General features: G+C 36.9%; 2 protein-coding genes across 2 annotated transcripts; one reads left to right on the top strand and one right to left on the bottom strand.

Moving 5' to 3' along the window:
- LOC124870538 lies at positions 1–3,735 on the top strand. The gene is made up of 4 exons (XM_047369291.1): positions 1–100; positions 2,560–2,862; positions 2,963–3,247; positions 3,497–3,735. The coding sequence occupies exons 1-4, from the start codon at positions 52–54 to the stop codon at positions 3,607–3,609; spliced, it is 750 nt and encodes a 249-aa protein (XP_047225247.1). The 5' UTR covers positions 1–51; the 3' UTR covers positions 3,610–3,735.
- A 1,376-nt stretch (positions 3,736–5,111) lies between these two features.
- LOC124869534 lies at positions 5,112–13,597 on the bottom strand. Its single transcript, XM_047367438.1, has 6 exons — positions 13,499–13,597; positions 9,567–9,869; positions 8,974–9,255; positions 8,579–8,662; positions 7,426–7,469; positions 5,112–7,107 (listed from the first exon to the last, which is right to left on the bottom strand). The coding sequence occupies exons 1-6, from the start codon at positions 13,557–13,559 to the stop codon at positions 6,943–6,945; spliced, it is 939 nt and encodes a 312-aa protein (XP_047223394.1). The 5' UTR covers positions 13,560–13,597; the 3' UTR covers positions 5,112–6,942.
- Positions 13,598–14,505: the final 908 nt, after the last annotated feature.

The raw sequence follows: 14,505 nt of genomic DNA, 5'->3' as shown, positions 1-14,505 counted from the left end.
GCTTTAGATAGAGCCAGAAAAAAACTGAAAGGACAAACGGAGAGACTCACGATGTCTTTGTTTTTGGTAACAGGTATTCTGTTTTTCCTTGAGATAGCAGGTAGGAGAAAGAACATGACAAAAGGGAAATAATGCATTTATACGAAATGTTGATATTTTGTGTGGTTTGCATTTGATGAATTGTCAACTAGGTGCCAAAACTGTTCAGATAATTCATCTTATTTATTTATTTAGAAAATTAACCATGTCATCAGATATTTAAAAACACAATTATTTTGGGTTGAAGTTAAGGCATTCAGCGAGGGCTCTGACAGGTTCATATTAAATTAACTTACTTTTTATGTGTACTACTTTTTCAGAGGAGTGACAACTCTGTTTTTACAGATTGGGGGAAGGTATAATGTGTACAATGGTTCAAATGTGTCTCAAGTAAACATATATAATTGATTTTTCAACTTACTTTTATTGATCATAGTTGTCCTGGAAGATGAAGGTTTAAAGAAAACATTAAATTTGAAGACACTTTTTTCATACTAAAAGTATTTCGTTGTTAGATGAGCTAACCCCTCCCTCCTACGTCCTTATTTCTGAGGTGATTGCTCAATCCAGCTCTCCCTCCAATGGGTCTGGACTTCCCTAAACCTGAAAGGTCTTACTAAGGAGGTTTACTGAAGTTCTGTTTCAGCTGGTGTCGGGAAATGACTCGCCTAACCTCTGACAGCCTGCATCCAAATGTCTCGCCCTTCTCCAACTGGAGGTCTGGACGACTGAGTAGCCCACAGCAGTCACCCACTCCTCGACAGTCACTTCTGTAAACGGCTGCTCATTCCCTAATATTACCACTGGCTCTTGGTATATGGGCTAGATTAATTTTAGTGGCTCGGCACGAGCCCCAAGGGCGCTGTTTTAACAAACTTGTCTGAGGCAACCTATAAAAACCTCCTAAAATCTCTTAGAACCAGGCAACAAGACTTTTTACCACCAATGAAAAACCAAAAATAAGGTAACTCAAATAAATGAATGTCCACAATTTAACTAGAATGTTATATGCTTTCTTTAATTAGTAACACTTTTGTAGGAGTCAGTAACAGCTTAAATTCAGCAACACATAATAAATCCAATAATAGTAATGAATCGATCAACTCAACCTGTCTTTTCCTGATGGTGAAACTAGTGAGTTTGGAGAGGCTTTGAAGACGGAGGCCTCATCCATGAACCCGATGAGAATGTTCCTTGAAGGAAAGACAACTTAATCTTCAGTTTTCTTCCTCAAGTGGACAGGCACTGTTGCTCCAGGCTTCAATGGTCAAACAGGAACTTTGTTGTCATATGTCTCTGAAGACAGTAGCTTCGAGAGGTTGAAGAGTTGAAAGAAACCCCGAAGGTATAAATGAGGTTAATTCAGGACTTCCAGAAGCCTGAAACTTAGACCCATCAGAGGTTCACCGATCAAGTTCACTTCTGTTGTCTGGATAAAAAGGCTGTAGATGAAATCAGATTCTTAATTTCGAGCCACAGTCCTTCCAGGGCACACGAGTTGATCCTCTTTTTAATGCAGTTGATCGGTTATTAACGTCCTAGAGTGGTCCAGTGATATTCTGGACTTGATTCTGATAGAGAATCTGTGGAGGTATTAAAGATTGGGGTGATTACAAGGAGACCTTCCAGCATCAAAGACATGTAACTCATCCCTAAAGAAATGATCAAAATACCAGCTCAGTCATTAGAAGGGTTTGATTGGTGTAATGCCAATAAAACTTTTTTTTTTTTTTTTGGTTATGGCAAAGGATTTAAATATTTTAAAATATACTCTGTAAAATATTTTTAAAAAGAGAAATGTAAAAAAAAAAAAAAAAACAGGCTGGTTTTAACTTATGTTTTGAGAAAAAGTGAAAAAGCTTCTTCTTTTATAAAAAATCATAAATCTTGATTTGCCAGGGGCAAGGATATTTTTGGACCCAATTATAAATACATATTACACAAGCAGATTTCTGACTAATTGCTTAAAAGGTTTTTACTTCAAAATGTCATATAATGGGAGTGGCGCTGGTGGTGTAGGGGTTAAGCATACAGCCATACTATAGTCCTCGATGCGGCTGTCCCGGACCCGGCGACCTTTGCCAGATGTCTCCCCCTCTCTTTGCCCCTCTTTCCTGTCTACCTACTATCAAATATTAAAGGCCTCTAGTGCCACAAAAAAAAAAAAAAAGATATCAAATAATGAAACAATAATATATTATTTTATTGTTCCAGTAGGAGCTAATTTTATTGGATTTGTTGACACACCAAAAGACTAAATCAGAAAATGAAATAAATTAAGTAAAAACTAGCCAGTGCTGTTTAAAAGGCGCAGAATGTATACTCCTGGAAAACAAACCAAAATGAAAGCGCTGACATTGTATTTGGCAAATTACTGTTCAATAAACTCTTGCATTGTAAATAAAAGTTTGAAAATAGACTAGTTCTGTTGTCTGTTGTTTTTTTATATCCAGCAGGAAATGTAATTTAATTTTAAAAGTCAGTGTTATATTTGATTTATTTATGTCATCTGTTTTTCAGGGTCCCCTGCAGTGACTCGTGTGTTTGTGCAGACTGGAGCGGATTTAATACTTAACGTCACAGAAGCTGAAATTCCACCAAAGTATCAACTTTGGACATGGCAATTTAATGGTGCTACAATGGTAGCGTTTTCACCTGATTCACAACCAACTGTTGTCAGTCACACTGAAAGAATTGAAGTTCTTAAAAAAAAATACTGTGTAAAATTAAGGAATCTACAAAAGTCAGACATGGGAATTTATACCGCAAAAGTACTGTTGCCTAAAGAACAAAAACTAACTGAATACGACGTTACAGTTCAAGGTAAGTTTATACATATACACTTTCCCTATAAGATATGTTTGAGCCAGAATTTCTCTTCTTGTTTTCATTTTACTTGCTTGTTCTACCTCTCCTTCCACAGATCCAGTCTCACCAGTTTATCTGACCACTGACTCCGTTTCCAGCACCTTTTCCACCTGTGACCTCACTGTGACCTGCAGCACAGACAACTCTAACATAAGTAGCACTATTAGATGTGACAAACAAAACTGCCATCAGGAAAAAGGACCGGGGTCAGTGGTCACTAAATCTGGTGCTTCTCTCCACATGTACCTGTCACATTCATCGATCATCTGTAACCATAGCAACCAGGCCAGCTGGTCTAAAGATACAGGAATAATTGAGCATTTTTGTCGCCCTTGCACCAGTAAGTCTTATGAATACGGGGATGTACAAATAATTAGCATAAATTTGTATCATACGTAACAATGTGACAATATTACTTTTTTTAAGGTATTATTATTTTGCCCAAAATAAAAATGGAATTAAAATAAATGAGCTGAACATTTATGAAGAAAGCTTTCTAGATTATGTCCATAGCTTGTTTTGATTAGAAGCGTCTCTCTGCATTTACTGAGTCCATTTTGTAAACAATCTGCATTTTCTTGTGTTGCAGATCTCTCTGTAGTGTGTCTGGTGAAGAAAGTCTTGTTCTCTTTTGGTCTGATCATCATGGTATCTGCTGTCTTTGGTGTCCATCTTATGGAGAAGGTCGGCAAACAGAAATGAATACTTCTCCAAATAAATGCCACATATTTCATGTTAAACAGGTTAAAGCTGGAGTTTTGGTTGTGTTATATTTTACAAATTTGTATAATAAAATGACAAAATAACAGGGCATTTTTGCCCACATGACTGCTGCTCACTGAATATTTTCTTTTTCAGACCATTCTATGTAAATGTCAGATGGCTAGTGATAAAAACCCGAGAATATCAGCAGTTTCAGAAATACTTAGACCCGCCTGTCCGGAACAAACAACTACGCCACCTTGAAAGTCACTTAAAAACCATTTCTTTCCCATTGTGACGGTCAGTTAAACTTAACCAAACTGTCTTCACTGCATCCAGATGCTTAAATGCAGTGGTGTTTCTGCCATGTGATTAGCAGATTCTCTATATGTGATAAGAAGCAACTGAACACGTGTACCTAAGAAAGTGGCTGGGGTGGGGGGGATTATGTCAAATTTAATTCATTGAAGTGGTCTCTCAGCAACAGAGTTATTTCGCTCATTGTTTCTATATTAGACTCCATGTCAATGGCTATTTAGTGTGAGAAACAAAGTCTACCCGCCAGTGGGAATAACAGTTTTTCACCATGCAGCACCTCAGAGAGAGAAAGAGGAAGCTGTAAAAACTAGAGGGGAAGACGTCACAGTGCTGTGATCTTCTGAAATACACTACAGAATCTGATCTGAAATTTACAGTACATACTTTGCAGTATAAATTTTGGATTTTTCTTTTTTACTTTTTTGTTATTTTGTTTTGGTCATAGAGTTGAACTTTTTAAACTTCAGGAAGGTAAGAAAGGTTTTAGGTGCCGTTTTAGACAGGAAGAATAACTGTGACCAGTGTAAATTCATAGTGTTGCATTGTGGATCTGCAATAAATAACACCTCTGCTGAGTCTCCTGCTAAACCGCACTGAAAAACCACATTCGAGTTATGTGTGTGTTTCTTTGTTGCAGATTAACTGAGAAGCAACTGAGGGTAAACATCTTAAGTATCATTATATGTATAATTTAATTTTTCAATAAGTAGAAAAGGTTTTTATTTCACTCAAATAATAAACAAGATATATAAGATACAAAAACATCATATTTAATGACAATTAAAAATTTCTTCTTAAAAATTAAAATACCTTTTGGTAGTTGATAGGAAAGTAACAATTAAAAAATGGTTTGACGCAAACACATTAACACTAAGCTGTCACAAAAAAAATGTAATATTTAGCAATGGGCAAATAAAAAATGGGATCAGTCTCACGATGAAAATATTCCAGTTCAAAAAGTGTAAAAAAACAGATTTGTGGTGGTTATTATTGATAGTAAATGGAAGCCTCATATAAACAATGTAAAACAATTTTGAAAACTGTTGTATTATTATAAACCAAAAACATTCAAGGTACCAGACTCTCAACATGCTATATTGTTCCAAAACAGCCCCATACATAACATATATGTTGTGTGTGTCATAAGTTGTAAGGTTGGCAGACAAGAACTCGGGAACCACATGGAGAGTTGAACGATTTAATGAAAAACCAAGAGCAAATTTACATGGAAACTCAAGAGAACAGGATATGGGGCACGGGACATGAAGCAGAGTAACCGCATTCAAGCAGAAGAATGGAAGAAACCAGCAATAAAAACCAAACAGATTATATACATTGATAGAAGAGAGGCAGGGCAAGAAGGTGATGGTAATCAGGTGGAGATGAGGAACAGCTGAAATCAATGAAGGATGAGAGCTGAGGGAAAGAAGAGTAATGAGCAGAATAAGGCAGAGAGGGACATAAGGAGGAAACCTAACAGGGAATGTCTAAATATAAAAAGCACTAGAATAAACAAAGAAATAAGTAAACAATAAGATGGCAACACTAAGAGAATATAATAACAGGAAATAAACAGAAACAAGAAACTCAAAAACACCTGACGCAGCAGGACCCTGACAGTGTAAGCGTGACATCTGATGAAAGCTTACAATTCCACAGTTTCATTTAAGTCAAACAGCTTTTAAAATTATCCTTTGAGAAGATACAAGTAGCTAATTTCAACTCATAACAACGGAACGTACTTAATAACATTAATTACCAAAACTGTAACCAACCAAAAATAGTTTTTTTTGAAAGGTTCATTTTTCACCATGTTTGACTGACAGTATTGGGAGGAGGTTAAATTGGTACAGTCCACTTCATATACAAGATGCTTCCACCCTTGTTTTTAAAATGCCTAACGTAAATGCATGAATACAACAAACATCGAATGTATGTTTTCTCCCTCCCGATCTGTTATTTTTACCTCTTTTAGGAAGGTCCAAGTCTGTAATTTGCAGCATGTTATTGTTCAATTTGCTCTTCTTCGTTGTTTATGCAAGCTACTTTGTCTTTCGCAGGGAACATTTAAATTTAAAACAGACATGCTCCATCTCACAGTGGGAAAGGTGATGCAAATAAATGAGATTGAAACGAGAGCTCTTTAAGTTAGGATCTGACATACTGTTCCAGCATTTTACCAACGCATGCAGAGTAAATACTTTGGACATTGCTTGGGTTGGTTTCTCTTTTCTACTGCACATAATAAAAGTAGGCTTTTCATTGTATAATAACTGTGGGTACAAATATCACAGTTTCATGGTGTTAACACAAAAATGTAAGCAAAACTATATAGCACAATCTAATTTCTTTTCAATATAAAAGCAACAATTATTACATTAGTACATTACTGAAGTTATTTTTACAAATCAAGGATTAAACGCTACTTCAGCCACAAGAAGTCAAATAAAATTTAAGCATTAGGTAAAAATGGTCAGTTATTTTAAAACTTTAAAAAAAGATATGTACACAGTGGTGGAAGACCACAGCAAAAATATGGAATAAACATGTGATTTATGTACTTATTGTACATAATTGTATTGCTTGTTGCATTCTACAACCAATGGAGTAACACTGACAGCTAATACTAACTGGAAAACTACTCCGCTCCACACACTGTCCTTTCTTGAACTTTCTCTGGAAAGTTACTAAGAACTTCAAACTGTAGGTGCGGAATTACAAACACTTTTAATGGTTTGGAAACGATAGCTTTTTAAAACATGGAGTCTGGTAACCAGCCCGTGCCTACGTAAAATAAAAACACCTAAACACTTAAATTCATAAATCAAGCTATTTAAAATACATATTAGGTACACTATAGGCTATTTTCCAATTGGTTGTGACTCAAACACAAGCAACTGGAAAGAAACACAGCATAGGCTGCTGTGTTTCACATGACAGAAATGCCATCCTCACACGACATCAGAACTGAACTCCACTCAGATCTTCCATTTATTTTCAAAGTCATCAGTTCAGTCATCTCGAAGGCATTATTATCTGTGCATACACACTCTCTGGTGGGTTCTTGCCTGTAGTCTCCTTGGATTTCTCACTTTTATGGCTCACTACGCTGTAGGTGGTGGTCGGAGAAAGAACTTCATCTTCCACTCTTTCCTCCAATTTCTCAGTTTGATTCTTTAACTGGAAAATAAATGTAATCAGTTAATAAAATCCTGTAAAACAGTTTTGGAAATGTTTGCTTAAGTGTGAATTTAAACAAAACATCATATTCCTTAAATTTTACATACAGTACGTCCCTAACTGCAAGTGTGGCAGAGCAGTTTAACATCTATGGCTTTTCTAAATGGAACACACTTTTAATTTGGTTCAACTCTGGCATATTTTCTGGCATTTTCCGATTCCTCAAATCAACTCTTTGTTGTTAAATTGTTTTAAAATAATATATATATATATATATTTATTTATTGAAGCTTATAGGGGAGAAATACCAACACTTACCTCAGGAACATCATATATTGTATTATCAACGTTGTCTTTGTTACCTGTTGGTTAGACATAAAGAAATACTCAGTGATTTGCTTTGGATATTGTCATTTTATCTGGCTTTATGTATTTTGATGTATGTAATTACATCATCATCTTAGGAATACAAATAGTAATGTTATATGGGGTTGTAATATTAATAATCACATAAAAGACTGTATGTGAGTGGTTGAACAAATGTAACTAATGGGTGATTTTGATCAATCTTATATTGAAAATTATCAATTATATAGTTATTCCCTTACTTTCTTGTTGTAAATTAAAGCAAATGGTAAATAGTCATGATAATGCATATACAGTGCCTTGCAAAAGTATAGATTTCACACAGAACCACCAAAAACTTTAATGTATCTAAATAGGATTTTGTCTGATAGAAAAGCACAAAGTACATAACTGCAAAAAAGGAAAATGACACATGGTTTTCAACATTTATTTACAGATTAAAATTTGAAAAGTGTGCCTTGTTATTTGTTTTTGTGTGGAAAGTATTTTTGAACATCAATTTTCAAGCCTTGTCACAGATTATCAGTCTCATTTAAGTTTGGACTTTGACTGGACCACCCTAAATCATGAATTTGGTTTAAAATAAACAACTCGATTGTAGCCCTGTGTATATGTTTAGGGTCGGCATCCTGCTTGAAGGTGAACGTTTCAAACTCTGGCAAGTTTCCTTGTTTCCACTGAACAAAAGCATTCCCACAGCCTGAAGTTGCCTTCACACTTGACAGTTGCTCAGTGTTTTTCTTTTCATTTCACACTGTTTTCCATGTAGGTCAGGAAATAACATTTTTATATAAGCAGCTTCTTCCACATAGGCGCTGTATCCCCACCACAGCTTTTGTAAAACTCCAAAAGGGAATTAGAACGGTTTTTCAAAAATGATTTTAAAATTGGCACTCCTCCATAAAGATTTGTGGAAAACTAAGATTTGTGATGTCAACAGAAAGACATCATCACAGTTATGTACTAGTTTGTGTTTGTCTGTCCTATATAAATTCCAACAAATAATTTGACATAAGGTACAAATATTAGTGATGTGAATACGTTTGCAAGGCACTGCATCTCAGATATTGGCTCTCCACAAGACTTAATACAAACCTGAACTTACCTTTCTTGTGTCTACAGCATATGATGGGAGTGCAAACAATAATGGGTAAAAGAAGCACAATATACCAGTAATGGTGTCTGGGTTCTGAAGAAAAGAACAAAAGAGAAATACTTAAATTGTATTGCTGAATGTAAACCTAAACTGTATATTTCAAGAGAAAAATATTTCTGTGAAAGCAATCATAAAACTACATTCATGTGTTACTTTCAGGCTCAAATTTTAAAAAGAAATTATGCATTCAGAAATATGCAGCTTTGAAAAATATATATTCTTTAATTTCACTTTCATGAATCAAGCATTTAAAAAATATTTCTTTACCTAACAAAGGGAATAAAATAATTATATTTTATCTGTTTTGCAGCTGAGTTAAAACTTTTATTGTCATGAAGTCTTACCACCATGTTGGGTGCAGCAATCAATCTTTTTTATGGATTTATCCCAGCTGACCTGGTTGCTATGGTTACAGACAAGTGATTCCTTAAACAGATAAATATGAAGAGAAGTGCCAGATTTGGTGACCCCTCTAGGCTCTCCTCCCTCCTGGTTACATGTTTGACTCCCACATGTAACAGTGCTGTTGATGAAAGAGTCCTCTGCACTGCAGGTCACTTTGAGGATACAGGAGGAGGTGGTGTTGGACATGCAGTTAAGGGTGAGATTACCTGGAGAGACTGGATCTGAGGGACAAAGTTTATTTGAGACGTTTTAGAGCATTAGAAAAAGAAAAAAAATCAAGAGTGGTCTGAATCCAACAAAAATGCAATTGAAAGAGCAACATTATACTTAGATCACATTGGTTTAGCTTGTAGTGTTTATGAATAACAGTGATAAAGGCCATAAACAGAAACAAAGAGATTTGACAGTTATTTTGTAGGTAACAGGTGTTACGGGTGTAACTTCTTTGTCCATTTTTAGGTATTTAACTAATTATTCTGTCCCATAATTTACATACAGTAGTTAAAAAATATACATATAAAAAAAAACTTACCTTGAACTGTAACGTTGTATTCAGTTAGTTTTTGTTCTTTAGGCAACAGTACTTTTGCGGTATAAATTCCCATGTCTGACTTTTGTAGATTCCTTAATTTTACACAGTATTTTTTTTCAAGAACTTCAATTCTTTCAGTGTGACTGACAACAGTTGGTTGTGAATCAGGTGAAAATTTTACCATTGCAGCACTGTTAAATTGCCATACCCAAAGTTGAGACTTTGGTGGAATTTCAGCTTCTGTGACGTTAAGAATTAAATCCTTTCCTGTCTGCACAAACACACGAGTCACTGAAGTGGACCCTGTGAAACAGAAAACAAAATAAATACATTTCAAACTGAATTGCGATCAGTACAAATTGGTCAGATATAATTGTCTGTAAAGATTGAGGTGAATTGCTGAATTATCTATATTGTTCTTCCAATATAAAGGGTTTATTAATACACTAAATACAAGTATGATGTCAGTAAAATACTTGGTTCAGCTAAAATCAGATATCTGTCTGCCTCTGCATGGAGACAAGCTGTTGCATCCTATACGCACAAAGGAGGGAACCCAGTACGATGTGTGTATTCCTGCTATTCTTTGCACAAGTTTCTATATTTTTGTAAATAGCTTTTTTTGGGCAAATATACAAATGCAAACTTTTTACAGTTTTTCCCTATTATCTTATTGCACTTGCACCAATACACTTTGTACAATATGCACATGTTATTTTTATATATTTTTTACTTACTTTGTATACTAGACTACTTTATTTAGTGTAAAGTATTTTGCTTTAGCTTCAGATATATTTATTTTTATATCTATTTTCACAGTGGAGAAAATGAATGAGATGTTTTGGGAAAAAGTGAAAGAAAATAACATGTAATGGATTATATCCACACAGTGATTTTTTTTCTCCATATTTTAAGACCAATTCTACAGGAAAGAACAATGTCTGCATACACATCTAAAGGTTTAATATATTTCTTCCATCAGTTGACATCAGAACACGTAAAATGACCACACCACCATAAAAATACAGAAGACTGATTGATGTAAATAAAAAAAGTAACAGAATACATTAAGGCATTTAACAGAATAATTATTTAGTACGACAGAATGATGGTGAGTTAGATGCATTGCTGTAAAGATAATGTTGATATGGGGAATGAGAGAATTAATTGAAAAAACATTATTTCACCACAGGGACGTGCACAAATAGACACTAGGTGGTGCTACAGCACCTGCCCTTTATTCGTTTTGAGAAAAAAGTGCCCTTCTGAAATCTTTTTATTATTATTTATTAATTTAATTTTTTACAGGGTAGAGTATGTGGCCCAAGGTAACATTTCTGATTTTAAAGGCCTATAATACCAGTCCCCTACTGGTATTATTGGCCTTTTTCTAAGTTGGCCCGTCAACCCTCACACCACCTCATCAACCCCCACACACATGACATACCCTGCCTCGTGTGTCTCTCAACAGGGACAGGCTTCAAAGCGGATAGGTGGAAACGCGCTGGTGCAGCAGGTTAATGCCTCTTATCTCCTCTCCTTTCCTCAACTGTCAGACAGAATCTGGCCGACAGGCCAAGTAACAATCAAACGAGTGTATTTGCTTCATAAACTCTTACTTGATGTCTTCCACTTTCTATGGGACCGGGTCGCGGGGGCAGCAGACTCAGCAAAGATGCCCAGACCTCCCTCACCCCAGACACCTCCTCCAGCTCCTTCGGGGGGAGCCCCAGGCGTTCCTCCCGGGGGAGGCCTCTGATACTGATGCCCGAGCCAGCTCAACTGACTCCTCTCAATGTAGAGGAGCAGTGGCTCTACTCAGAGCTCCTCCCGAAAGGCTGCGGTCCTCACCCTATCTTTAAGGGAGTGCCCAGCCACCCTGCAGAGGACGCTCATTTCAGCCGTTTGTATCCGGGACCTCGTTCTTTCGGTCTTAACCCAAAGTTCATGGCTATAGGTGAGGGTAGGAACTGAAACCAACTGGTAAATCGAGAGCTTTGCTTTTTGGCTCTGCTCTCTCTTCCCAACAACGGAGCGGAAAGCATCCCCATTACTGCAGCAGCCGCACCAATCCATCTGTCGATCTCCCGCTCCCTTCTCCCCTCACATGTGAACAAGACCAGGAGATACTTGAACTTCTCCCCTTGAGGCAGGAGCTCCCCTCTAACCTGAAGAGGACAAGCCACCCTTTTCCAGTAGAGAACCATGGCCTCAAACCTGGAGGAGCTGATCCTCATCCCAGCCGCTTCACACTCGGCTGCGAACCGCCCCAGCGCATTCTGAACGTCTTGGCTACAGGAGGCCAGCAGGACCACTTCATTTGCAAAAAGAAGAGACGAAATCCAGTGTTCCCCGAACCAGACCCCCTCCGGCCCTTGACTGCACCTAGATATCCTGTCCATACAAATTATGAACAGAACCTGTGACAAAGAGCAGACCTGCCAGAGTCCACATGCACCGGGAATGGATCCGACTTACTGCAATGCAGACCAAACTCCTGCTCTGCTTGTACGGAGACTGGAAGGCCCCTAATAAAGGGCCCCTGATTCCATACTCCGGGAGCACCCCAACAGGGCACCATGAGGGACACAGTCAAATGCCTTCTCCAGGTCCACAAATGGACCGGTTGGAGAAACTCCCATGAACCCTTGAGCACCCAGTAGCAGGTGTAGAGCTGGTCCAGTGTTCCACGACCGGGATGTAAACCACACTGCTCCTCCTGAAGCCGAGTTTCTACTATTGGCCAGACTGTCCTCTCCAATACCCTGGCGTAGGCCTTACCAAACCTCAGATGAAAAAGTTAAAACTTCACTTGCCTCAATTTTATCTAAACAGAGCAGGCCAATCAATGGCATACCTTACACGCTATATGGCCGCCACCTTGGAGCCAAGTGAATGTTAACATTTAAGCTCTTAGATTAAATGAGAAGAAATGAAAAAAATTCTAATGTGTCTCATTGATGTAGTTATTACATTTTCTATAATGGTCCCTGATGACTTTTAGTTGACTCATGATTCTTTCTTGCAAATACAGTAGACAAGTTAAAGATTTCATTTAAATACATATAAGGCCAAATGAGCATGGGTAACATTACAATTCATACACTACTAAATATCCCTTTTAATAAAGTTCAGTAAGTGTGGGGCATGTAGGCTGAGTTGTAATTTCTGTGTGTAAAAATGATGATGTAATCAGAGTATTTTAATATCTAAATAGCAAACATCTTGTTAACAGTTCTAGTTGTAGTTAATCTCATTAATCTTAACTGCCTAAGAATTATTTCTGCCATATATCACACTGGCAACATCCAGAAGTATAGATGATTATTCTCTTGAACTTATTCTCTGCTGTTGGTTTTATTTTAACTTTAAAGCTTTTTTAACTCTTTTTATAGTATAGTTATGCTGTAGAATAGTCACTGGTTACTCAGATTTCTGAAGATAACTCATTTAGTGTGACCTACCTGGTAAATTTCGCAGGGTAACCTGCTTTGCTACAGCATAAAGTTAAATAATGCTGAAGATATTTTGTGTTATAAGTACAGAATTATATAGTCATGACAAACACATTGTGCTCAGTGTGTAAAAAGAAAGGTAATGTAAGTTTCAAATTTGGCTCAGAAGGTTCAGGTTAAAGACTGGTTGTGAGTAAGTAATATAACTTTTAATCAATCTATGATAATTTTGTTGCTTTAATCTTACACTACACAGTGGAAAGGTGCACAAAAGTATGAAGCTTATAAACTTAAAATGTTTCTTATCTTGTCTTACTGGAATCAACATTCTTACATACTGGCTTTAACATAATTCCTTCCACCTTTTGTTTCATGAGGTTGCGAAGTTTACAGTGATATTTTATAACAGGATTATTTCAGAACTAAAAGAAAGCGATCAAATCTTTGAAATGTAAAAACGTCACAAACAGTATTTACCTTGTATTTGAAGTGCGAACACTAGAAACAGATGGAGAAGATATGTAACATTCTTTGCCATTACGAAAATCGAATGAGTTAGCACTTCCTGAAAATGAAGCACTTCCTTAATTTAGCAGCAGATAAGTTTTTGTTTTTTTAAGTGAGATGTCTATACTACGTCAAACCACGGGGGAAAAAAATCTGATGCATATGGACAGAGTATGGTAGTAAACGAAGCTTTAAAAAACAGACGTACATACCAATATACAAGATTACCTCAAAACACAAGAACAGGAACATAGATAAAACAAAGATAAAAGTACTACAGATTAACAGGAAGTGCTCACAGAGCCTCACAGCTACCGTTCTTTAGTCTTTGTAGATGGTGATAGCTGTGAGCAGGAAGGTTTTCCTGTTCGGCCTGTTTTACATCGTATCTAAAGAAGCCTCAGCCTGAAAACAGTATTGTTTCATGACAGTCTTGTGAAGAGGATGCTTAGGGTTGACCATTATGTTCTTTATTTTATTAAAGATCCTACATTGCAAAGGGCCAAAGCCAGTGTTGAACAGACTGTTGAACTTCTTTAAGTTACTGGCTCTGATGCTGCCATGCCAACAGATGATGGCAGAAGATTGCACTTTCCACGACAGACTTATAGTGACTAGCATCTTGCTGCCAACTCTGAAGGACCTAAACTTCATCAAGAAGAACAGTCACTGTTGCTTCTCCAGTACAGTCTGTTGTACTAAGCTTCTTGACCATCTCTGTTACACTGCAGAGCCATCTGAGTATTTCTGCAGATGACAGGAGTCTGTCTTGTACTGGAAGTCTGAGGTGTATATATAGTGAAAGGGAATGGTGAGAGTACAGTCAGTGATCCTGTGGTGCCAACCACCTGGTCACACGTGATCCTTCAGTTTAACAAACTGTGGTCAGTTTGTCAGGTAGTCATTGATCCAGGCAATTGTTGACTCCTCCAACTAGGATTTCTGGGGGGTCTGACAAAGCAAATCAGGTTGAATTA

The sequence above is a fragment of the Girardinichthys multiradiatus genome, chromosome 6, assembly GCF_021462225.1.
Source record: "Girardinichthys multiradiatus isolate DD_20200921_A chromosome 6, DD_fGirMul_XY1, whole genome shotgun sequence".
Lineage (NCBI taxonomy): Eukaryota > Metazoa > Chordata > Actinopteri > Cyprinodontiformes > Goodeidae > Girardinichthys > Girardinichthys multiradiatus.
The sequence above is the reverse complement of the archived record's forward strand: the minus strand, read 5'-3'. Positions and strand labels throughout refer to the sequence as shown.